Source organism: Zootermopsis nevadensis, unplaced genomic scaffold (genome assembly GCF_977971745.1).
Source record: "Zootermopsis nevadensis isolate Lab colony 2312 unplaced genomic scaffold, Znev_1.0 Znev_ptg000011l, whole genome shotgun sequence".
NCBI classification, from domain to species: domain Eukaryota; kingdom Metazoa; phylum Arthropoda; class Insecta; order Blattodea; family Termopsidae; genus Zootermopsis; species Zootermopsis nevadensis.
Window position 1 is genome coordinate 6,893,374 of NW_028259143.1, and position 23,442 is coordinate 6,916,815.

The 23,442-nt window shown below is 35.4% G+C and overlaps 1 protein-coding gene across 8 annotated transcripts in view; it reads left to right on the top strand.

Annotated features, from left to right (window-relative positions):
* The window catches only part of Dhc64C (dynein heavy chain, cytoplasmic), a 67,213-nt gene that overhangs the window by 19,726 nt on the left and 24,045 nt on the right, over nt 1-23,442 (top strand). For 2 of the 8 annotated variants that reach the window (XR_015534690.1, XM_022060512.2), the window contains 29 exons: nt 167-313; nt 936-1,108; nt 1,478-1,645; nt 2,050-2,215; nt 2,364-2,549; nt 2,626-2,826; nt 3,173-3,455; nt 4,223-4,483; nt 4,981-5,215; nt 6,193-6,379; nt 6,933-7,056; nt 7,758-7,846; nt 8,013-8,042; nt 9,991-10,226; nt 10,662-10,839; nt 11,423-11,626; nt 12,238-12,395; nt 12,782-12,995; nt 13,217-13,379; nt 13,772-13,959; nt 14,223-14,498; nt 14,950-15,143; nt 16,329-16,590; nt 16,743-16,934; nt 17,080-17,260; nt 17,538-17,782; nt 17,951-18,159; nt 19,409-19,770; nt 22,055-22,253. Coding sequence is in view for 7 of the 8 variants with exons in the window: in XM_022060512.2 (XP_021916204.1) it covers nt 167-313; nt 936-1,108; nt 1,478-1,645; nt 2,050-2,215; nt 2,364-2,549; nt 2,626-2,826; nt 3,173-3,455; nt 4,223-4,483; nt 4,981-5,215; nt 6,193-6,379; nt 6,933-7,056; nt 7,758-7,846; nt 8,013-8,042; nt 9,991-10,226; nt 10,662-10,839; nt 11,423-11,626; nt 12,238-12,395; nt 12,782-12,995; nt 13,217-13,379; nt 13,772-13,959; nt 14,223-14,498; nt 14,950-15,143; nt 16,329-16,590; nt 16,743-16,934; nt 17,080-17,260; nt 17,538-17,782; nt 17,951-18,159; nt 19,409-19,770; nt 22,055-22,253 (5,711 nt within the window). In the remaining variant the exon portion in view is untranslated. Of the gene's footprint in view, nt 1-166; nt 314-935; nt 1,109-1,477; nt 1,646-2,049; nt 2,216-2,363; nt 2,550-2,625; nt 2,827-3,172; nt 3,456-4,222; nt 4,484-4,980; nt 5,216-6,192; nt 6,380-6,932; nt 7,057-7,757; nt 7,847-8,012; nt 8,043-9,990; nt 10,227-10,661; nt 10,840-11,422; nt 11,627-12,237; nt 12,396-12,781; nt 12,996-13,216; nt 13,380-13,771; nt 13,960-14,222; nt 14,499-14,949; nt 15,144-16,328; nt 16,591-16,742; nt 16,935-17,079; nt 17,261-17,537; nt 17,783-17,950; nt 18,160-19,408; nt 19,771-20,782; nt 20,979-22,054; nt 22,254-23,442 lie in introns of all 8 variants that reach the window. The other 6 variants (XM_022060509.2, XM_022060514.2, XM_022060511.2 and 3 more) reach the window with 3 other exon arrangements.

Below are 23,442 nucleotides of genomic sequence, written 5' to 3' on the forward strand. Positions count from 1 at the left end.
CCAATATAATGTTTCCTGGTGAATTTGGTGCTTCTTTCTGCGCTGGATCAATTTCATTTTAAAATTAAAAGGCTTCCAAAACAACAATATAAGTATGTTTTATACATATCTCCGTGAACATTTAATCTCATTTAAGATATAAAATGCATTTTAACACTTTTCTTAGGTACGAGAGTCATGGCAGAACTATGAGCTGGATTTGATCAACTATCAAAATAAGTGTCGGTTAATCCGAGGTTGGGATGATCTTTTCAACAAAGTGAAGGAACACATCAATTCTGTGGCAGCTATGAAATTGTCTCCATACTATAAGGTATGTATCAGCATATGGATGGATGTTTCTGCAGCCTTGCTCTTTGAAAGAAACTGTATGAACAAGTCGGACTATAATTAAAATTGAGTATGACTTCGATTTTGTATTAATAGTAGTAGTGACAGTAAGGACACTTTGGAAGTTTGCAGAAGCTTTTTAGGCAGTTTGGTGCTAAGTTTCTGGAGTTTTCCAGTAAACCTGTATCTTCTCATGAAAATTTGTAGTTGGTAAAATTTGTGAATGTTGGTTTGTGCTAATCAATAGTTACACATTTAAATGTTATTTCTACTTCTAAACCAATCACATAAATATATTTTGTTGTTTCTTATTAAATAGCTTAAATGAATGTGCCGTGGCACAGTGTCAAGTTTGTGTTTGTGAATGAGTAGGTATACTGAAAACTAGCTTGACAGCTCATAATCTCTACTGATGAACAGCTGGTTGCAGTAGGTGAAGAGCCACAACGTTTTACATTAAACATGTCATGTCAGAGTTTCTTGAATTTTTCTTTCTGTAGTGTCATTCTATCACGTTTTCCGAAAAGTTATAAAACCAGTAATAATTTGCATGTATGTTTATATACTCCCATACTAAATAGTTTTAAATATTTATGTTTTTGCAGGTGTTTGAAGAGGAAGCTCTCACTTGGGAAGAGAAATTGAATCGCATCAATGCATTGTTTGATGTGTGGATTGATGTACAAAGACGTTGGGTGTACCTTGAAGGAATATTCTCTGGTAGTGCTGACATCAAAGTTTTGCTACCAGTGGAGACTTCTCGCTTCCAGAGCATCAGGTAAATAAAGAAGTTTGCCTTCATGAGTCAGGTTTGATGTATGTGCTCAACTAACTAAATAACTGGCAGTATAACCAAACTGTTAAAAGCCACTAAATCCAGAGCCTTCAGAAGAGGAAGATCAACAATATGGTAATTTATTTAGGAACTGGAAAATGAAAAATCAGTAGTTTTCTGGCAAATTTTGGTGGACATATGTCCTCCAGAACCTTCTTGTTTCTTAAGGGATCGGATATTAAAAAGACTATTCTTCCTAAGGAAAAACTTCTTAAAAAGGCAAACCTACATACTTCAACAGATGGTAATTTAAAATGTGAAGTAATTGTAAGCAAATTTCTGTAATTGTTGTTGGTGTTTTTTAAATTGCAGTTCGGAATTCCTGGGTCTTATGAAGAAAGTAACAAAATCCCCTATGGTAATGGATGTCCTGAACATCCCAGGGGTTCAACGTTCACTTGAAAGATTGGCTGACTTGTTGGGAAAAATTCAGAAAGCATTGGGAGAATACCTTGAGCGTGAGAGAACTTCATTCCCAAGGTAATTACAGTTGTTTTATAGTTCAGAACTTTCACATTATCTTTATAGTGATGAGACCATGTATCCAGTGATTGTTGTCAGTGTTGTGGTGAACTTCACACATTTGTGATGTTTCAGAACAAATCAAGAAAACTTCCCTTCATTTAGATTTCAATTTTTGTGGTCTTATTTTATTTCCCTTTCACATTTTCTACAGTCAGTGTTTTCTTCAGTTCGACGCTGATATCGACTATTCCCTTAGAGAATGTAGGATTTTATAATGTGGTATCTGTTGGACATTCTGGGTGGTATCACAAAAGAAAAAGTCTTAGATGCAGAAAGTGTTATACTTTTGTGTAACTTGTGGGACATTATGAAAATACAGTATTGTTTGTGAGTGATAATTTGACCATTTATCATTCCAGGTTTTACTTTGTGGGTGATGAGGACTTGCTGGAGATAATTGGTAACAGCAAGAATGTCGCTCGTTTGCAGAAGCACTTCAAAAAGATGTTTGCTGGTGTGGCAGCAATTCTTCTCAATGAAGACAACACTGTGATCACAGGCATTGCCTCAAGAGAAGGAGAAGAGGTTAAAGACATTGAAATGAATTGAATTGGCTTTAATGTCTTTGCTTACTAATGCAACTATTATTTTATTTTATTAATAGCATGACACTTTGTTTTTCTGGATGGAGTACAGTGGATTGATGGTTTTGTGCATTTGTTTTCACATATAGGTTCAGTTCAGTGAGCCTGTTTCAACTGTTGACCATCCAAAGATTAATGAGTGGCTGAGTCTGGTTGAAGGACAGATGAGGTTTACTCTAGCCTCATCTCTTGCCCAAGCTGTTCAGGATATCAAGCAGTTCAAAGATGGAGCTATCGATAGACAGGCCTATATGCACTGGTGTGACAAATACCAGGTATGCCCCACAGATTGGTTTCTGAGTTCCTGAATTTGTTCTGAACATAGCTGTAATATTTATGTTATTATTGCAGGCTCAGATTGTGGTGCTGGCAGCCCAGATTTTGTGGAGTGAAGATGTTGAAGCAGCTTTGCATCAGATCAGTACAGCTGGTGACCAGAAGATGCCACCACTGGAACGAGTACTTTCTCAAGTGGAAACAACACTGAATGTTCTTGCAGATTCAGTTCTACAAGAACAGCCCCCTCTGCGTAGGAAGAAACTTGAGCACTTGGTAAATCGTGTTCATTTTGGCAATTATGAAAATCTATTATGTAGACTAAAAATTATGGGTTTATGCGGTCTTCAGGTAATAAGTAATCATAATAACAGTATTTTTTAAAGTTGTTTAATAGCAGGAAACCATCAGTCAGCTGTCGTGCTGTCATACACAATATCAATGTTATGTATCACTTCCTATTTGGTGAAATTCAGAAATTATACTGGCACTATTAAATTCAAGTGGATATTTGAAAAACTTATTATGAGTAAAGGTGCATTCATTCCTACTTGGTTAACTCTAAGTAATGTAGTTATTTTTTAATGTTATCAATTTTTTTATTACATTTTTGAAATTTCAGATCAATGAATTTGTTCATAAGCGTACGGTGACAAGGCGGCTTGTCGCTAACAGGATATCAAGTCCTAAAGCATTTGAATGGCTGTGTGAGATGAGATTCTATTTTGACCCTCGACAAACAGAAGTCTTGCAGCAGCTCACAATCCACATGGCAAATGCAAAATTCTTCTATGGTTTTGAATATCTGGGAGTTCAGGATCGCTTGGTACAAACACCCCTCACAGATCGCTGTTACTTGACAATGACGCAAGCTTTGGAGGCTCGATTAGGAGGTTCACCTTTTGGTGAGTCTTATATAATTACATCTCTCTTTTATACTGTTTCAGTTCACTTTCTTTGTTGATGTAACAGCCACAATACTTGGCCTTCTGCAGTATGAAATAATGTCATTTTGAATGGAAGCAGCCACCATCCAGAATTAATGATTTTAGTTATCTTATTTTTAATTTATTATATGGTAATAGGTAATTTAAAACCCATGTGATGGGGCTGTCAGCCAAAGTTTAACTTTGTGGGTGGTATGCTAATGTGATGCTTGGACAAACCGATTGTGCATAAGTTGTGATGCACAAACAATAAAGTCTAATTTATGTCTTAATGGTTTATCAGCAGACTAGCATCGATCCCATCACAGTATGAAGAGATTTTATGCAAGATAAATGATAGTAATATTTGGGGTTCTCTTGGCTGTGAAAGTTTAGGTTATGGTCTTCTTCTCATTTGTTAAGCTTGAAAATGGAGGCAGCGGAACCCTTTGAAACATTGTTAATCACTGACGTGACTATAAAGTGTAACTAAAAAATTATGTTTTGAAAATAGAACATAGTACACAGAAATATTAAAGTCATTATTGGTTGGTTTGACCAAATTTACTTTTCCATTTTGTTCTGTTTGTATGTGAGGACTTGAAGGTTAATTTAATAATTTCTTCTCTGTTCCTCTTCATTCTGTACAAAAATTAGCAATTAGTATAGGTAAGTAAAGCTGTGAAAGTGTATTTAGATGTTAACGCTACTGAGATAGATGTTTAGAAACTCGTGTGTTCACTTAGGTCCTGCTGGAACTGGGAAAACTGAGTCTGTCAAAGCCCTGGGTCATCAGTTGGGTCGCTTTGTTCTGGTGTTCAACTGTGATGAAACATTTGACTTCCAAGCTATGGGTCGAATCTTTGTTGGTCTGTGCCAAGTTGGAGCTTGGGGATGCTTTGATGAGTTCAACAGATTGGAGGAAAGAATGTTGTCAGCTGTCTCACAGCAGGTTCAGACAATTCAGGAGGCTCTGAAGTCGCAACAAGACGGAAAGAAAGAAGGCAGTAAGTGTACTAATATTCAAGTAATTATTGAATATCAGTATCTGTTACATATCTGTCCTGTAATCAGAATTCTTCCTTTATATTTATTAGGTCTTCCCTAGAATAGTGCTTTGAAACAGCTAACTCTTTCCCTTTTATAACATCCTGTCAGGCAGTCAGCCTTTGGTAATATGTTGATTTTGACAGTGACTGCAAAAATGGGAACCATGCTGATAAATGCTGTCTGTGGAGCTTGGTAAGGTCTTAAGTGAAATATAATTAGTATTGACTTATTCTCTTCTTACTGAGCACCAAAGATATTCTTTTTTTTTAACACTCAGGCTTGTTATTTAATTGCCAGACATTGTATATTGACTCATTCTGTCTTTCTGTGTTAAGGAATTGTGAGTCCAAAGAGTTTGCATTTCTTGGTTTCAGAAAATAATGTATATAATCGTTTCCACTAAGGAACTTTTCAGAGGTCTGTAAAGGAAGAAATTAACATATTAATATTGCAGGCATCTGTGTGGAGCTTGTGGGCAAGCAGGTACGAGTGTCAACAGACATGGCAATTTTCATCACTATGAATCCTGGTTATGCTGGTCGATCAAACCTACCTGACAATTTAAAGAAGTTGTTCCGTTCCTTGGCAATGACAAAACCTGACCGCCAGCTCATTGCTGAAGTGATGCTGTTCTCTCAGGGTTTCCGAACTGCTGAGAAGCTTGCCTGCAAGATTGTACCATTCTTCAAGTAAGATCCTGATTCCTCTTTTCTACTTTTAGAATGATAGATATTGAAATTTCCACATGAGTTACTCGCCAGTAAGAAGACGTGTTGGCCACATGCTACTTAAAAATATGTCATAGTTTTCTTCCACAATCATATTCATTTTAATACAGTAAATATGAAATTTAGAATACAAATTTTTAATCATAACATCTGTAAATAATATAAATCTGAAACATTACTTCTTGCGTATTGTCTTTTTATCCAAGTGTCAGTGTGTAACACAAATTGTAAGAGAATTAAAATAGAAACTGAAACTTTTTTAGCTGCAGCTTCATACCAGAAGGGATAAATCACATAGATAAATGTGCCACTTTTCTGTAATTTGTTATAATCTGTTATTTTAAAAATGCATAAACTTCTGTCTAATCTTTGTGTTTATGTACTTACTTTCCTCTCATTTATGTATAATTTTTGTTTCAACAAGAGGTGGATGTAGATTTGAGGGGGTTTTCATGATGCTGAGGAGAATTTTTGAACCTTGAGAGAAAGGAAATAACATGAAGATGGGGAAAGCTGCATAATGGGGAGTTTTGTAATTTATGCACTTTACTAAATTTTATTAGGATGACCAAATCAAGGAAGACATATAACAGTACAATACTTAAGACCCCAAAGGTTGAAGGGAAGAGACCAGTAGGAAGATTGGGAGGATAGTATTAAAATTGGTTTTGAGTGGGGTGTGAGATTTTATACTGGATTTATCTGGTTCAGAACAGGATGTAGTGCTAGGCTCTTGTTAACATGGTAATGACCATTACGGTTTCATAAAAGGTAAATAATTCTTTACTAATTGGGTGATTTTTAATTTTTAAAGAATTCTTGTCCATAGAGTCAGTTGTTACTCCATTTCCATCATTAACCTTGTTTTATACAGTTATCTGATCTTCCTTTAAATTATTTGCCATACACAAGATTGGGTCATATTTCTCCTTGCTCAGATTGTGTGATGAACAGTTATCAAATCAGTCACATTATGATTTCGGTCTTCGAGCCCTGAAGTCTGTGCTGGTGTCTGCTGGTAATGTGAAACGAGACCGTATCATGAAAATAAAGGAAAATATGAAGATGCGAGGTGAATCCAATATTGACGAGGCATCCATAGCAGAAAATCTGCCAGAACAGGAGGTGTGTAAGAACATTGTTTACAGTTGGTTTCTTGAGTGGTTTAGTGTGATATTTTGTATTGCATTTTCTGCAAATTGATGCCACTACAGAGGACTATTTCTTGTTTTCTTTCTTTTATTTTGAATATTATAGTTGTGGTTAATATAGATTATGGTTCGCCCTCATTTTTCCAGTGTTTTAGAAATACCCTCTTAAAATAAAACAACAAAAAGACCAATGTTATGGGAGGAAGTCAGCTAGCAGTTGTATGTGCTGATGTGATGAATTATTAGAAAACATGTAAAAGAAAACAATGTTGGTAGTTTGAAGTTTTTGCTGAAAATCTTGTTTCTGACAGTGACTTGGAAGATATAGTAAGTGGAATCAGATTGATTTATGTTTGTGCATTATGTACATATGCAGATCTGGCCAGTAAGCACCACTTATATGTTGCTAGAATAATTCCTACATCTTGCACTTGAGTAATAGAGCTGTCCAAAATCTGTGTCTTGTATTTTGTTATTTTTTTCATGATCTGTAATCCATTTAATGCCATGCTTGTTTTTGTGTTCAGATTCTTATCCAGTCAGTTTGTGAGACAATGGTTCCCAAGTTAGTGGCTGAGGATATTCCTCTTCTCTTCTCCTTGCTGTCAGATGTTTTCCCTAATGTCAACTACACACGAGCTGAAATGGCAGGTATGTGGCTTATCTCTTTAATTATACTGTGCTTATTAATTCAGTCTGTGTTCCTTCTTATGTGTGTCAGGATACAACATGTATCTGTTGTGACCATCAGTTGATCTTCAGATCAAGAGTTTGACTGACCACTTCTGAGCATTTATAAGAGAATAAGAATTCTTTGCTGAACCTACTATGGGATGCTGTGACTCTAATTTGAGCTATGGCCCTGAAGATAGGTGTCACATACCTAATGGTATTTGAGGATCTGATGGTGGTAAAGATGTTGATTGTGATTTTCTGGGATGTGTGTGACTCAATGGTTTTGTAGGAGATAATATGTTTGTATGTTTCTCCAAAACATTGGTTACTACGTACAAGACCACATGGCTTCACATCCCAGAAGTCCATGATTAGTGCGTACCTAATGATTGATGTATGTTCTCATTTGTAAGATTATTTAAATACATTATAACCATGTTTATTTTAGCTACTCAACTCATTCAGTTTATGTGATTATGTGGAGATCACAGCTGCTTTACACTTTGAAATACCACCCCCTCTGTTAACTTTATGTAAAAGAACATTATAGAAAATAGTACAAACTGCTGTGGACTGTGACTGGTACATATTTATCTCAGTTAAGTAGCAGGATATTTTAACTTACTAAAGGACTTAAATTTGTAGGTTGTTGTGTCATTGTCCTGGTATATTTTTAGGTTTGAAGGACCAAATTCGGAAGGTGTGTCAAGAGGCGTATTTGGTATGTGGTGAGGGAGAAGAACAGGGATGTGTCTGGATGGAGAAGGTAGGTCTACAGTTATTTCCTTATGACTACATGTGTAACAACAGTTGTAACAGAAATCCCTGTTTTAGAAATCTTGATTGAGCAAATATTGTGTTATATCTGAGTAGTGGTTAATGGGTTAATGGTAGCTGTGTTTCTCTCTGAATTCTCTCTATACATACCAAAGGGAGCAATAGGCGAGACTTGGGTTGAGAAGGTAAGTTCATCTTCTGAAGAGAAGTGTATGAATGTGCAAATCCAAGTATCAGAAGCCATCCTTCATCACCCACGCTTTGTTTTGGAATTGTCATGCAAGAGACACAAATCACTAATATATTTAGTACCTTATTTTGGTCATAGCTTTCTGTTTTCCATTAAGACCACTTTCATTTTAAGATGTGTTGTAGCTCGCATTTGTGTGTGTATTTTATTGCTGCAAGCAAGCATCCAACAAAGGATCTTGGTAATAACCTCTACTTTTCCAGCATGCAGGTGATAATTTGCTTCCCATCTACCCATAGCCCTGTGTGAAGTGTTTTGTTATATCAAAGTAGTCACCTAATGTGCTATCTACTTCGAATTTTAAATGTGATGTGTTTATTTAACTGATAACTATTCTCTATTTTTATATAAAAGTAGTGTGCCTAACATATCTGCTCTGTGGTGAAGAACTCTTGAAATTTAACACAATTTAAATTGAGGGTAGAGAAATTTTTCTGGATTGTTTTATGGTTGTACCCATGTCTTTTTATTGTACTGTGTCATTTTTCTCAGTGTGACAAGATTATTTTTTCCTTACACTTCTGCAGTTATGTTTCAAGTACTATTTAATGTTACAGAAATAATTAGTTTTATAGTATCTGTTTTGTAGTTGCACCCATTGTGAAACAAACAATTTGAAGAGAAATTTAGTTTGAATAATCACCCCTCATCTTCTCTGTCCCTCCTCGTCAACAATCCAACATTTTTTAGTGGCTCTTAATTTTTTTACTGTAACCTGTTTTTCCAGAGCTTGAAAATTTATTGTCTCTTTGCAGGGATTGATATTGGAGTGTAACTTGAGATAATATTCCAGCTGTACCATTGACAATATAAAAATCACCTTTAAATTAGTTAAATTAATTTTCAGTACTAGAGAAAATCCTTTTGGCAATTAAATCTAACAATTTCTAATGTGGAGAAAAACATTAGTACAAAAATAAGCAGTGTAGTAATGGAGCATAGTGTGTAGTAAATTAATTTAAATTGATTTCTGGGTATGGTCTCTATAGCAGTTTCATGTAAGAGAAAAGATAACGGAAACAGCAGGATTAATAACAAAATAATAACAGAATATTCAGATATATCTTGTCATAGAAACCTTTCGCATGTTCCATGCACATCTGAATTATTAGACATTGTAATGGAAATAGGAATTTCTACTTATTTTCAAATTTTAAATTATGACAAAATTACTACTGTAAAATACCAATTTAAAGTTTGTCCACCTTTTTATGTAGGAACCTTAGGAGAAAAGCGTGATTAATTATTTGCGGCTTCTAATGGAGGGGAATCAAATAAAATATCTGTAATGCCTAAGTACATTTAAAATTTATTTGTGTTCGTACGGCACACTTAGGCAATGTGATTGGTTGCTGATATCCCTGTTAATAACTTAATTTCTCTTTGTATTTATCATTTATCTTTGTAGTGTTTGTATCTTTCTGCTTTTGTTTACATGTAATTTTTTTCACTTCTGCATCTTGGTTATGAATTTGGATTATCATCATCTGGGTTGTAAGCCTCTGTAGTCATGTAGATAGTTACCAGTGTTTTTGAAGGAATGTACTGCCTCTGTCTTCAGGATAGAAGTGAGTGGAGCTGTGATGTAGGTGGGTTATGTTGGAATGGTTGAGGGGTCAGGTAAGGCTGAGGAAAACAAGATGATTAGTTTGAGTCAGGGACAGAGGAGAAGAAATAAATAAATAAATATACCTGCCTGGACTAAGAGAAAGTGAGAAAGAAGAAAAGTCCTTTCCAGAGCAGTTGCCGTAGATTATAATTTTGATTCTAACAGATAAACAGATGATGTTTGTACACACATCTGGAGGATAAATGTTTGTAGAGGCAGGTGCATGTCTAATTATAAGAGACTGTTTTTTGATTGTGTGGCTGTGTGTGAACAGGTTCTGCAGTTGTACCAGATCTGCAATTTGAATCATGGTCTAATGATGGTTGGCCCGAGTGGCTCTGGCAAAACAACTGCTTGGAAAGTTCTTCTCAAAGCTCTTGAACGTTATGAGGGGACTGAGGGTGTGGCCCACGTCATTGATCCCAAGGCCATTTCCAAAGAGGCATTGTATGGAGTCCTTGATCCTAACACAAGGGAATGGACAGATGGTCTTTTTACACACATCTTAAGGTAAAAGATTGTGGAATGTTATGTTCGTAGTTTTGGTTATATTTTTTTTTCTACAAGTTTATTCCTGTAAGAATCCAGAACTGGAAGCCTTGCTAATTTCTTAAAACTTTCATATATAACCACAAAACTGCACAATTCAACAACTCTGAAGTCCACTGTCCTGATTAATTACCATGGAAATTTCTAGTCCACAAATTCATATAACTTGGTTAACTTTTCCATTTCCTATGAATCAGAATATATGATTTTAAGGAAAAGTGTTTTTATAGAGCATTTTACTGTACCAAATGGATTTATGATTAAGTTTTTTCATGGCCAAAATAACAGATTGAAATGACATTAGTTTTTAAATTCTTGTTAATCCACCACCAAAGAGACACAAGCAGCTGCTTATGTATCTATCTTGTCTTTATACAGTATTTGCCTTTTTTGTAGGAAGATAATTGACAATGTGCGTGGTGAGATCAATAAACGGCAGTGGATCATCTTTGATGGAGATGTGGATCCAGAATGGGTAGAAAATCTCAATTCAGTGCTGGATGACAACAAATTGCTTACTTTACCAAATGGAGAGAGATTGTCTTTGCCTCCCAATGTCAGAGTCATGTTTGAAGTAAGTTCTTGGCATTGTATGGATGTTTCACATTATAACTATGTTCAGCTACAATACAGTTTTATTAGTACAGTTTTTATGGGATCGATAAAAGTATAGTTTTAGAAGGTCAATACTATCAAGAAGTGAGTGTAGTACAATACAGTTCAAACTACTTTAAGATTTAAATGAGATTAAATTATATTCATCTTCTTAAGTGCTATACAGCAGGTTTTAGCAGTGTGATGCAGGATTCTGACCTCTTCCAGGATTGCCTTGAAATTATTAGAGAAAAATTCTTGCATAAATGAATAGTGTAAAAAAACTGAAAAAATATTAATACAGTATTTCTTTTTTTATAGGGGGGGATGTGACTAAGGAGCAGTGTTATTTTGACCTTTCACTGTGTGTGATTGGTAATGATGACGCCATTTTGATATTGTATTTTGAAATCAAAAGGACCAAACTAATTGTTCACATAGAAATCAGTGTGTTATATAGAAAATATGTATTTTATGATCTGAATTGTGTTTTTTAGTGAAATTTGTGATATGTCATGTTTCATTTATTCTTTTATTTATCTGTATTTATGTTGATGCTTTAGGTTCAAGATCTGAAGTATGCAACACTAGCTACTGTGTCTCGTTGTGGGATGGTATGGTTTTCTGAAGATGTGCTATCTACTGAAATGATATTTGAGAACTACATGTCACGTCTGCGTAATATCCCTCTGGAGGAGGCTGATGAGGACTCAGGCTTTGGGAAGAAATCTGAGAACAAAGAGGATGTGCTGTCTCCTGCTTTGCAGGTATTCTACACAGCATGCTTTTTAAAAACTTGTTAACTAAGCACAATAATCGATTGTAATGTATTCCCAACTGTCACTTTTGTGTTTATGCAGTTAAATATGTATCATGTTAACTTACTTATAATACATTTCTTCAATTTTCTGTTTAAACCCATAAATTCCAATATATGAAATGTCCTCACCAATACATTATACCTTACTATTTTAAATCTTTTTTAAAACCTCACTTCTTTTATTCTGAATTCATTCTTATTGGTTTAATAGGGGATGTCCTCACCATTGTGATTGATAGTTATTGGTATTAAATGATCTTTCCAGTTTCTGTGGTGTCTTTTTATTGTTGTATTTAGTTATACTACATTCAGTTTATTTAGTTTGTTTTGTGTGTTTTGTTAAGTAATCTATAGAGCAGAGCTGTTAATCAGTATCACATTTCTATAATATGTGTCCGCATTTGATCTTTACTGTTTTCATGTCCATATAGCATTGATGAAATGGCATGTAGTTAATGAAATGTGTGATTAGATTGAGAACTTTGGCAGCAATAAATAAAGAAGGGACTGTAGCCAAATTTAAGGCTGAAGTTCACTTGAACTTGATCTTATATTCAGGTACAGCAAGAGGTGACAAGCATTTTGCAGCCATTCTTTTCACCTGATGGTCTGGTGGTGCGGTGCCTCGAGTTTGCAATGAAACAAGAACATATTATGGACTTCACGAGACTTCGAGCTCTCAGCTCCTTGTTTTCAATGCTTAACCAAGGCGTCAGGTAGTGTATTTGGAAGTGAATGATTTTTTAATCAGTGTATTTGCTGTTCATGTTTAGATGTTGAAACATAAGATACTTTACTACTGTGTGACTGTTTTGTCAGAATTCCCAGTAAGACTGCCTTTAGGCTATTAACTTTGTATTTATGTGAATGTATGACCTTTCTAGGCCCTAATACATGATCAGGAAATTATCACACCCAAAGAACTTTAAGTATTTTTTTAATAGTTAGGCCTGAAGTGGATATAAGACACAACCGTTTCTAATGAATTTTCTTACATTGGCCCTTTAACCAGACAGTATATTTTGAAGTGAAGTGCTGAAGTTTTAATTACCTCTCAAGATTTTTCTGTCTTTTCTTGTTTAAATTATATTACATTCTTTAGGAATGTTCTACAATATAACCACACACATGCAGACTTCCCTCTGCCAAGTGAAGAGTTGGAACGCTACATTCCAAAATGTCTTGTGTACGCATTGTTGTGGAGTTTTGCTGGTGATGCGAAGCTGAAAGTTCGTTCTGATTTGGGTGACTTCATTCGTTCGGTTACCACAGTACCACTACCACCCTCTACACATATTCCAATTATTGATTATGAGGTAAGTAAGGTTTCTGGAAAGAAACAAATTGTGATGTGGAAGAAGGGCTAAACTTAGTATGACTTAATGTTGTTATTGTTGCCAAATGGGGAGAAGTTGGACAATATTACGTGCCCAGAAGTGATTTTTAGAAATGTATTTTCTGGCTAGATACCATACTTTATAAGGTCTTTTCCTACACTTTGTTATTGCATTTAATACAATTTGCAATTGATACCTAGGTCAGTATTACTACGCGTGAATGGTGTCCATGGTCCAACAAAGTGCCACAGATTGAAGTGGACACACACAAGGTAGCAGCCCCAGATATAGTGGTACCAACTCTCGATACAGTTCGCCATGAATCACTGCTGTATACGTGGCTGGCTGAACATAAGCCTCTAGGTAAAGTAACTTATGCATAGAAATGAATGTTTAAAGTTGTTAACTCTAGATAAGAAACTTGTTAATAAATCACAGTTATTGGTGAGAGTGTTGAAATATAGCCACAGGTCTGACAGTGGGAAAGTAAATTGAAACTTTGTTTTTAGTGTGATGAATTTTTGTTGAAGTTAAATTAGTTGTTATCCATCTTTGCCTTTAGCTCAAGCACCATGTGAACAAATTCAACCACCATGCTGCCTGCATATTATATACAGTAGATACTAATGCCAAATTTAAACATATTTCATACATGAAAACCATTGCATCCTGGTGCTGCCATACAAGAAACTTCTAAAAAAATCTCTTGTGGATAAGACAGGTATTGAGATCAACATTATTTCATTCTGTTGCAGTTCTGTGTGGACCACCTGGTTCAGGCAAAACCATGACACTGTTCTCTGCTCTTCGAGCATTGCCTGACATGGAAGTTGTTGGCCTTAACTTTTCCTCAGCAACAACACCCGAGCTTCTGCTGAAGACATTTGACCACTATTGCGAATATCGCAAGACTCCCAATGGTGTTGTGCTTGCCCCTGTGCAGGTAAGAATTTGTTGCTTGAATTTTTACTTTATTGGTTTGAAAGGAGTAAGTATTTCACATTATAACATTGTTTCAAAGAGTAGTAGTTTGATATGCTGTATATTACTTATTTGTAGTATAATATTGATATCTAATTTAATTATATCAGTTTGAACTAATTTAATTTCTGGATTGCCATTTTTGTGTAATGCAGAGCTGTAAACTGAATGGAGAAGTTGGATTTCATAGGTAATGTAAGATTCTCTTGTACTGCTTTCTCACAGCTAGGTAAATGGCTTGTGTTGTTCTGTGATGAAATCAACTTGCCTGACATGGACCAGTATGGTACACAGCGAGTGATATCATTCCTGCGTCAGCTGGTGGAGCACCGTGGGTTCTACCGTGCTTCAGACCAGGCATGGGTATCTTTGGAGAGAATTCAGTTTGTGGGTGCTTGCAATCCTCCTACTGATCCTGGCAGGAAACCCTTATCACATCGGTTCCTGCGACATGTGCCTGTCATCTATGTAGATTATCCTGGAGAAACATCACTGAAACAGGTATCATAGAGATTTATCTGCTAGAAATTAATTTTACAGGCAGTTGTTCTGGAAAATTAATTTTGAATGTAAAAAAAGTGTATAAAAATGTTCATCAAAGTCAGATTTGGTTAAAATGAAAATTAGTTGGTATCTGAATCTTAAAGCATTTAGCTGCAACATGGTGTTTCTTTTGTCATTTCCTTAAATTGGCTTATCTGTTTACCTGCTTTTCTAGCTTATGATCTGAAATAATTTCAGAACAGGAAGATTTGAAAATGTTGAGGCTTTTCATATTCTTTATGAAAGTTAATTCTGTTTTAAAATAGAGTTTTTATTACATTATTTGCTATTTTACTCCAGTTTTGTTGGGAGTGATTTAAATAGTAATTAGTTACCTCTTTCCACTCGAAGACTGTGTTGAGTTCTACTAATTAAGTCGCTGGCAATTTGCAATTTGATGTGCTTCCAGATCTATGGAACCTTCAGTCGAGCTATGCTTCGTATTATCCCTTCACTCCGTGGTTATGCTGAACCACTGACCAATGCAATGGTTGAGTTCTACTTGGCATCACAGGAACGCTTCACTCAGGACATGCAGCCTCATTATGTTTACTCCCCTCGAGAGATGACTCGATGGGTTCGAGGAATTTGTGAGGCAATCAGGTAATATTGAGACCTTGCTTGAAGAATATATATTTAAATTTTATTTTTGATGTTTGCTTCTTGGTGGCACTGTTCATGCACTTGTCATAAACTTTTATATTTTTGATATTTGGAAAGTGAAAGTTTAATGTTTCTTGTATGTTTTTATATGTACATAATTTGCTACAAGTGTGAGCATGACTAGTCAAAACAAGAGTAGGATTATTGCTTTGAAGACAGAAGACTAGACATGACATTGCTTTTAAATGACTAGTCATGATTGTTTTCATTTCTTGAAGACTCATGTTATTGTTAGTGCACTTAATTAATTGTGATGTTAGCTATAGCAACATTACTCTTGTATTTTTAAATGTGTAGTATTTTCCTATGTAATGGCTATATTTCATTAATTCCAGAAATTCTAGAAGTTGGTACCTTGATTTAACATGAAGAATGTATCAAATTGAAACTATATTATATGATAATCTTCTTAATCCTAGTAGCAGTTCTGCACAAGTTGTCACGCAGTGAAAAGAAAAATATCTGGGACTCCATTGCACAATCTTCTTTGAGGAGTACATAGTATATTCAGTTGTTCAATAGATTCCTTGTGAAACCATGAGGTTCATCACTGTCAGCTTCTCATATCTTCATAACTTACTCCATTTTTAACATCCTTCTGTCTAGTGTTATGCCTTCTGAGTGCTTTGTACCTGTGGTTTTCCAAACATGGTTTATATGTCAAAACACAAATAGAAATGAAATTGATGGTTGTAAAGTTTTTGGAAAATTTATCTCCATTTTTTTTTCTGTTTTACCTCTGTACAAGTTTTAGTGTCCAGTGCTAGATTATACTGGTTTTAGTCTTGACATTAAAGTTCATCCAGTTTCCATGTGGACTTTTTCTGAGCATATCATATAACATTTTTAGATTAGTTTTGCTCTTCATGGATTAAACACACCATGTCTAGTAAATGCTTCCAAAAATAGAAATTTAGAATTATGAAGAGTCTTTATTGTCTGTGTTTTCTACGGGCAAAGACATGAACGTGTCATACCATAAACCCATCTTTTCTTATAATGTATGGGAAGTAGACAAGATTGTAAGGGGAAATACAGATGTTTTTAATCACCACTGTAAAAGAACATGAATGTAGGGCCAGAAACATAAATGGTGAAGCTAAAATATAATTATTTCTGATGTAGACCTTTGGACAATCTGCCTGTAGAGGGACTGGTTCGATTGTGGGCGCATGAAGCTCTGCGCTTGTTTCAAGACCGCCTGGTTGAAGACTCTGAGCGACGTTGGACAAATGAAAACATTGACATTGTGGCTCTGAAACATTTTCCTGGAGTGGACAAAGATGCTGCACTCAGTCAGCCAATTCTGTACAGCAACTGGTTATCGAAGGACTATGTTCCAGTTGACAGAGAAGAACTTCGAGATTATGTTAAAGCTAGGCTGAAGGTGTGAATGCAGTTAAAGAGTTTATACAGTTATTAAGTTGTTGTGTATGTGAATTTGCTGTGTTTTACATTAAATTGTCTGAATTCAATGTGCAGCATGCCTAAGAATATACTTCCCTACTTTTTAATAAGAACTTATACAATTTATTCCAGGTGTTTTATGAAGAAGAACTGGATGTGCCATTGGTGCTCTTTGATGAAGTTCTTGACCATGTGTTGAGAATTGATCGAATTTTCCGCCAGCCACAAGGGCATTTACTGCTGATTGGTGTATCAGGTGCTGGCAAGACCACTCTCTCACGTTTTGTTGCTTGGATGAATGGACTCTCCATTTTCCAGATCAAGGTTAGCCAGTAGAGCATGTATCGTGAGTTGTCTCATGCTTACTTTCTCATTATTTTTCTGTAGATTATAAGAATTAAAAAAAAATAATTAACTTATTTTACTAGTCTTATGATTTACTCATTTGTGATTTGTAATGATTGTACAGGTCCACAACAAGTACACAGGTGAAGATTTTGATGAAGATCTGCGTGCAGTGCTCCGCCGATCTGGCTGTAAGGATGAGAAGATTGCCTTTATTCTGGATGAATCAAATGTCTTGGACTCTGGATTTTTGGAGAGAATGAATACCCTCTTAGCAAATGGAGAAGTGCCAGGTCTTTTTGAGGGTCAGTATAAAGTTGCATTTGTTACAGTCCAGTAAGAAATTGCTTTTGGAAAGAGAGCAGATCGAGTGAACATAAATTTTAGGAAACCATAAATTCATGAGATAATAAAAGTTAACAGATTGTTCTATTTTTTTTTTATTCCTGCTATGAAGCTTATTATAATTTAATGCTTATATTACATGTTCTACACAGAATAATATTACTGCACTTGCAATGTGTATGGTTTAGTGATCACTATGGATTCTTGGAAGAATTTTGTGTGAACACACTGTTACAGGGGATGAGTATACAACTCTGATGACACAGTGCAAAGAAGGTGCTCAGCGAGAAGGTTTGATGTTGGATTCCAATGAAGAGCTGTACAAGTGGTTCACAGGCCAGGTGATGCACAACCTACATGTTGTGTTCACTATGAATCCTTCATCTGAGGGTCTGAAGGATCGTGCAGCCACATCACCTGCCCTCTTCAACCGCTGCGTGCTCAACTGGTTTGGAGATTGGTCAGATGGTGCATTGTTCCAGGTTTGTTTCATATGTGGCTAAGATAATCATTTAAGATTGTTTGTGTGTTTCTCATGCTCTGTGTATAATGGTAGCAGTTTGTATGTGTGATTTGCTTGCTGGATCTTGTAAGCAATCTCTTCCCTTCAGGTTTTCTGACTGCTGTTTTGTATGCATTTCATTTTGTAGGTTGGGCGTGAATTTACAAACCGAGTGGACTTGGACAGACCCACATGGAATGCTCCAGATTTCTTTCCATCTGCAGTTGCAAGTCTTCCAGCCACACCCACACATCGTGATGCAGTAATTAATGCATGTGTGTATGTTCACCAGACACTTCATAAAGCCAATGCTCGTCTTGCTAAGAGGGGTGGTCGCACGATGGCAATCACACCACGGTAAATTTCACTGAATAAATACTGCATGTTGTTTATGTGTAAGGAATATGTTAGGAAACTTGCAACAGTTTATTTAACAAGTCATCTATTCTTTTATACTAATTACATACAGACTTGGTATTTTCCTTCATGTAGAGAAATTGTTATTTGCCCCTCTATTAATGTTTCAAACAAAATTGGTACATGGATGAATATGGCTATCTTCTGGAATATTGCACTATGTAGTCTGATAGATATTAACTAACATTTCAGAGGAGCTTATTGACTCTGTTATCAGGGTGATGACCATAATGACAAGCTGTAGGCTCCTCTGAAACGGTGGTTGATACCTAGCAGACTGTAGAGTGCAATATCTGGGCAGACAGCCATCTTCAGACTCATCACCGTGAAAACCTCAAATCCTACTTAGCCATCTTGATATTTGTCACCATTGGAACGATAAATGTCATCTGGTACTGATATAGTTGTATATAGCTTTTGATATAGGAGATTTATATTTCTTCACTTTATTCCTTAATGGCATATCTACCAGTTAAGTTGTCACTACGGTGTGGCATGTCCTCAGATTTTAGATGGAGGAGACAGCCTGTATGGTTGCAAATCCGAGAATGTTGAGTAAGCAGTTGCAGACAGTTGACATTAGGTGGTCCTCCAGTTTTGAGGAATGAGCAGGACAACTACTATTTTATGGGGGATATATATTAGAATGTTACAAAAATATGTTGCACAGGACCTCAGACTACGTGAATGGGTTCTTTTTCCACATTCTAAGCAATGGAGGAGGAGGAGGATGGTATTAAATCTGCTCTAAATGTAATAGGATGTGAGGACATGGAATGGATACAAGTGGCTCAGGGTCGGGTTTATTGGTGGGGTTGTGTGAATATGGAAGTGAATCTTTTAGGTTCCATGAAAGGAAATGAATTTCTTGACTAGCTGAGAAAATTATCAGCTTCTCAAGAAGGATTCTATGCAATAGAATTAGTTAAAGTTAGATGTTATATTTGGTTAAGATAAGCACTTACATTTAAGTCCTCAGTAATGTGTTTTAAACCAGCACTTCATACATTCAATAGTCTTGGTGGTCAAGTGTTTTATTAAGTAATAGTGACATTATTTACCTCTGTGTGTTGATGTAGATAGCTTACAGTTATTGTTTATAACATTGCATTGGATTTTAGGTGTTTATCATGCCTGTTGATTGCATTGAACTCCAGAGAGTATACCTTTCCAATCTTGTTAATTTCAGTCATTACCTGGACTTTATCAACCACTTTGTGAAGCTCTATAATGAAAAGCGATCAGACTTGGAAGAACAGCAGCTGCATTTGAATGTTGGGTTGAACAAAATTGCTGAAACTGTGGAACAGGTGGAGGAGATGCAGAAGTCACTAGCTGTTAAGTCACAGGAACTGCAAGCAAAGAATGACGCAGCCAATGCCAAGCTTCGGCAGATGGTGAAAGACCAGCAGGAGGCAGAAAAGAAAAAGGTTCAAAGCCAGGAGATTCAGGCTGAACTTGAAATTCAGACAATAAAGATAGCACAGAAGCGAGAGGATGTTATGGCTGATTTGGCCCAAGTGGAACCAGCTGTTATTGATGCCCAGCAAGGTGAGTTGACTCAGATATATTAAAATTGTATTTTGCAAGTTATGTCTGAACCTACTGCTTTGAACATATATAATAATTTGTGATATTTGTGTTGCTAGATTTGCGAGTATATGTCATTTGGAATTAGAAGCAAAATTTTTGGCACTAGATATTATAGTAGTTTTGAGAATGGATGGTTCAAAGGAAAAGATTACCATTTAAAATATGTAATCTGCAAAACAGCTGTGTAGAGAAATGTGTTTCACAGTAAGTCCTGTTAAAATCTTGTAATCATTAAATTAAATTACATGTGAAAATATGTCTGCAAAGGGAATTTGACTTACCATTAACCTGTTTCAGATTAATACATTAGTCAATTTTCACTATATTTGTTTCCTCTCTGACTTCATTGTTATTTACACTGCTTCATGCTGTATTTTGTCTTGTGATTCATAGAATGTATTTATATACTTATATTCCTGCTTGCATGTGCATATATCGTTGATGCTTATTTTGTAACCTCATTTGCAAAGTTTGTACCAACAATTTTGACAAGTCTGCTGCAGTGTCTGGTGTATTTCTAGATGCAGCACTTTGTACCGTCTAAATTGAGTCCTCAGAGTTATGTCTGGTATTTTTATGCTAAAACTGAAAAAAGTACTCATGGTATCTGGATATATTCTGTATTAGGTAGTAAAAGCAACAGTTTAACTAGTGTTGTGATAGGTCATTTTAAGTACTGAATAACTTTGCTGTGCCTATATTTATTTTAAAATCCTGTTGTTTTTGTATTAGTTACAATACAAGCCTCTGGTGCTTGCTTAGATACTGGCTTGATTTAGATTTATTGAGGACAAGCAGGTGTATAATAAATAACTCACATTGTTCAGATTTATTACATTTCTATAAGCCATAAGTATGAATTTCATATAATTTAATTTAATTACTGTTGTTAGTTTTATGGTGTGCTGTGTGAAATCTGATAATTTGGCTCTTTGTGCTGCTGTCATTCACCCCTGTTGGAATTGTATAGCTGTCAAGTCAATAAAGAAGCAGCATCTAGTTGAAGTTCGTTCAATGGCAAACCCTCCTGCAGTTGTAAAAGTAGCTCTGGAGTCAATCTGTCTTCTTCTTGGAGAAAATACCACGGAGTGGCGAACTATTCGTTCAGTTACCATGAGGGAAAGCTTCATATCTACAATCGTCAACTTCAACACAGAGGACATGAAGTAAGAAGATTTATGGGCCAGGAGGGATATTTATTAAATATTTATTGTTGCATGTTCTTGTTATCCACGCCGTGTTACTTTTATTTTCGGTGTGTTCACTTTCCTGTGCTTTATGTTACAGCCCTGCAAAGGTAGAGTGAGAAAGTTATTTCATACAATTCCCTAAACACATTCTTACATGTTTTCTATTTATGTAAGGAATTTCATAAAAATAAGAAAATAAAATTAAAGAATTTTGAAGTAAAATTGGTAATACCTTCAAAATTAAGTGTATTGCCTTTTGTGTGATGTTGACAGAATTCTGTTTTTGTCACTATTAATTCTGACAAAAGATATGTTTCAAGATCGTTTATTACATGTTTAAAGATCCATGGCAAGTGCTGTTGCTTAGAAGAGTGTAATGTATATTTAAACTTTTTTTAAACATTGCTAAGTTATTTGGGATGTGTTTTAAAAATACTGAATCCTAGATCATTTAATTTGACAAATGAGAAGTGAGGAAAACATTCTGACAAAAGATTTAGGAAGCAGAAGATGGCAACGTTTTAATTCCATTAACTAAACTTTAACAGTTATGTAATTCAGTTATGAACATAGTACATATTTCAGACAATTAACACTAATGAATGTAATGTATGGAGTGAAGACTGGATCCCCACAGCATATTTTTAAGAGAGCAGTTCTGCCTCCTTAATTGTTTTTGTCATAAGCTCAACTAACATGCACAAAAACAAGTAGGTCAATCTTCATTAAATATATTTGCTTGTTGCTGATCAATGTACTTATGAAATCAGGTGAATGAATATTCCAGCTGAAATTTTGCTTAAATGGTAGAAAGTACATTGTGAAAGAGAACTGAAATCACCCTTTCTTTGCAGGGCTCACTGTGTTTTTGTTATTCTTGATATATTCTTTCCTTTTCACTTCTTATTATTTCAGTTTTCAGACTGCTGCCTGCTCCTGCATCTTATCCTGGTAGTGTGATATTTGTATGAGTCCTGTGAATGCTCTTCTGTTGGGTGTAACTAAACAACAATGTTTTATGTTTCTGTTTCACTTTGGGTGATTGACTGTAGCTGTGAAATCAATCAAAAGGCAACACCTTGTGGAGGTTCGTTCGATGGCAAATCCACCAGTGCTTGTCAAACTTGCATTGGAGTCAATCTGTCTTCTTCTTGGTGAAAATGCCAGTGACTGGAAGTCGATCCGCGCTGTTATCATGAGGGACAACTTTATCAATACCATTGTGTCTAATTTCAGTACTGAGGACATTAAGTAAGCATGCACATTGTTAGATGGCTAGTTTTTCTTTCAGTAGATTTTAGGTTGGATTTAAAGTGGTTTGGGTCTTTCACATTCAATACACATCATGAAAACCGTATGCAGAAGGTTTTATATTTATGTGTATTATGACAGTAATTATACATATTCTCCTATGAATTTATTTAAAAGGTATGTCATAAATCTCATTCTGTGTGTCCCTCTTATTAATCTCACAAGTAAAGCACTGTGGAGTGATGACTGTTTTTGTGCATCATGAAGATCTTTTTTTAAAATTGAATTAGTAGTTCACTTAAGTGTGGTTATGTTCTGTTCTTGTCCATCCATTTGTATGAAATATTTATATGCACAAGGAAAGAGAGGAAACAGTTCCACTCTACTCTGGTAGTTCCCCTCCCAGTATATTTCATATATCCAGTGTGTTGTATTTATATAATATTCATGTAGTTTAATTGTCTATTTCTGTATTTCTTTCTCTGATATTGGTTCTTTGTTCATTTGCCTGCTATAACTATGAATTTTCATACTATCACCATGTTTATAATTTGCAAAATTTGAAGGATATATACACATAATAATATGGAATATTAACGTTGTGTGTATACATCTTTTTGAGATACTGTATATGTCCATTGTTTTTTATACCCAAAGTCAGGTTGCAGGATGGGTAGATCCAACTTAGGCTTTCTTGTATATGTACTTTAAAAGTTCAGGATAGAAAGGTCTTGTCATATTTTGTCTAAACATTAAAATGTCTGGAATGTAATATTTGCGAATTTTTAAGTAGGTAGAATAGAACAAGTAGTTTAGGCTGAATTTCTTAAAATATTTATTAACCTTTGAAGTAAAGTGGTCAGGGAATGAAGCTGACCACTCACTCCATTTATTCTCAAAGTCAAGAGCGAGTGAGGCTATATCACCACCATCTCGTGCATCTTTAATCACATGGCGCTTAATAAGTACAAGGGACAATTTTACGTTACATTTTGCTTCCGTTCGAGGACTTTCTTATGTATTACGATCACATTAAGATCATTTGAGCTGTCATTGTACAGCATGTTGTTTAATTAATATGGGAGTGTTGTAACTGTTTTAAATTGTTGTTCATTTCTTCTGAAAGTGAAATACCCAAATGCTGGAGTAATGTAGTTGCTAATTATAGTGTTAGAAATATTTATGTTAA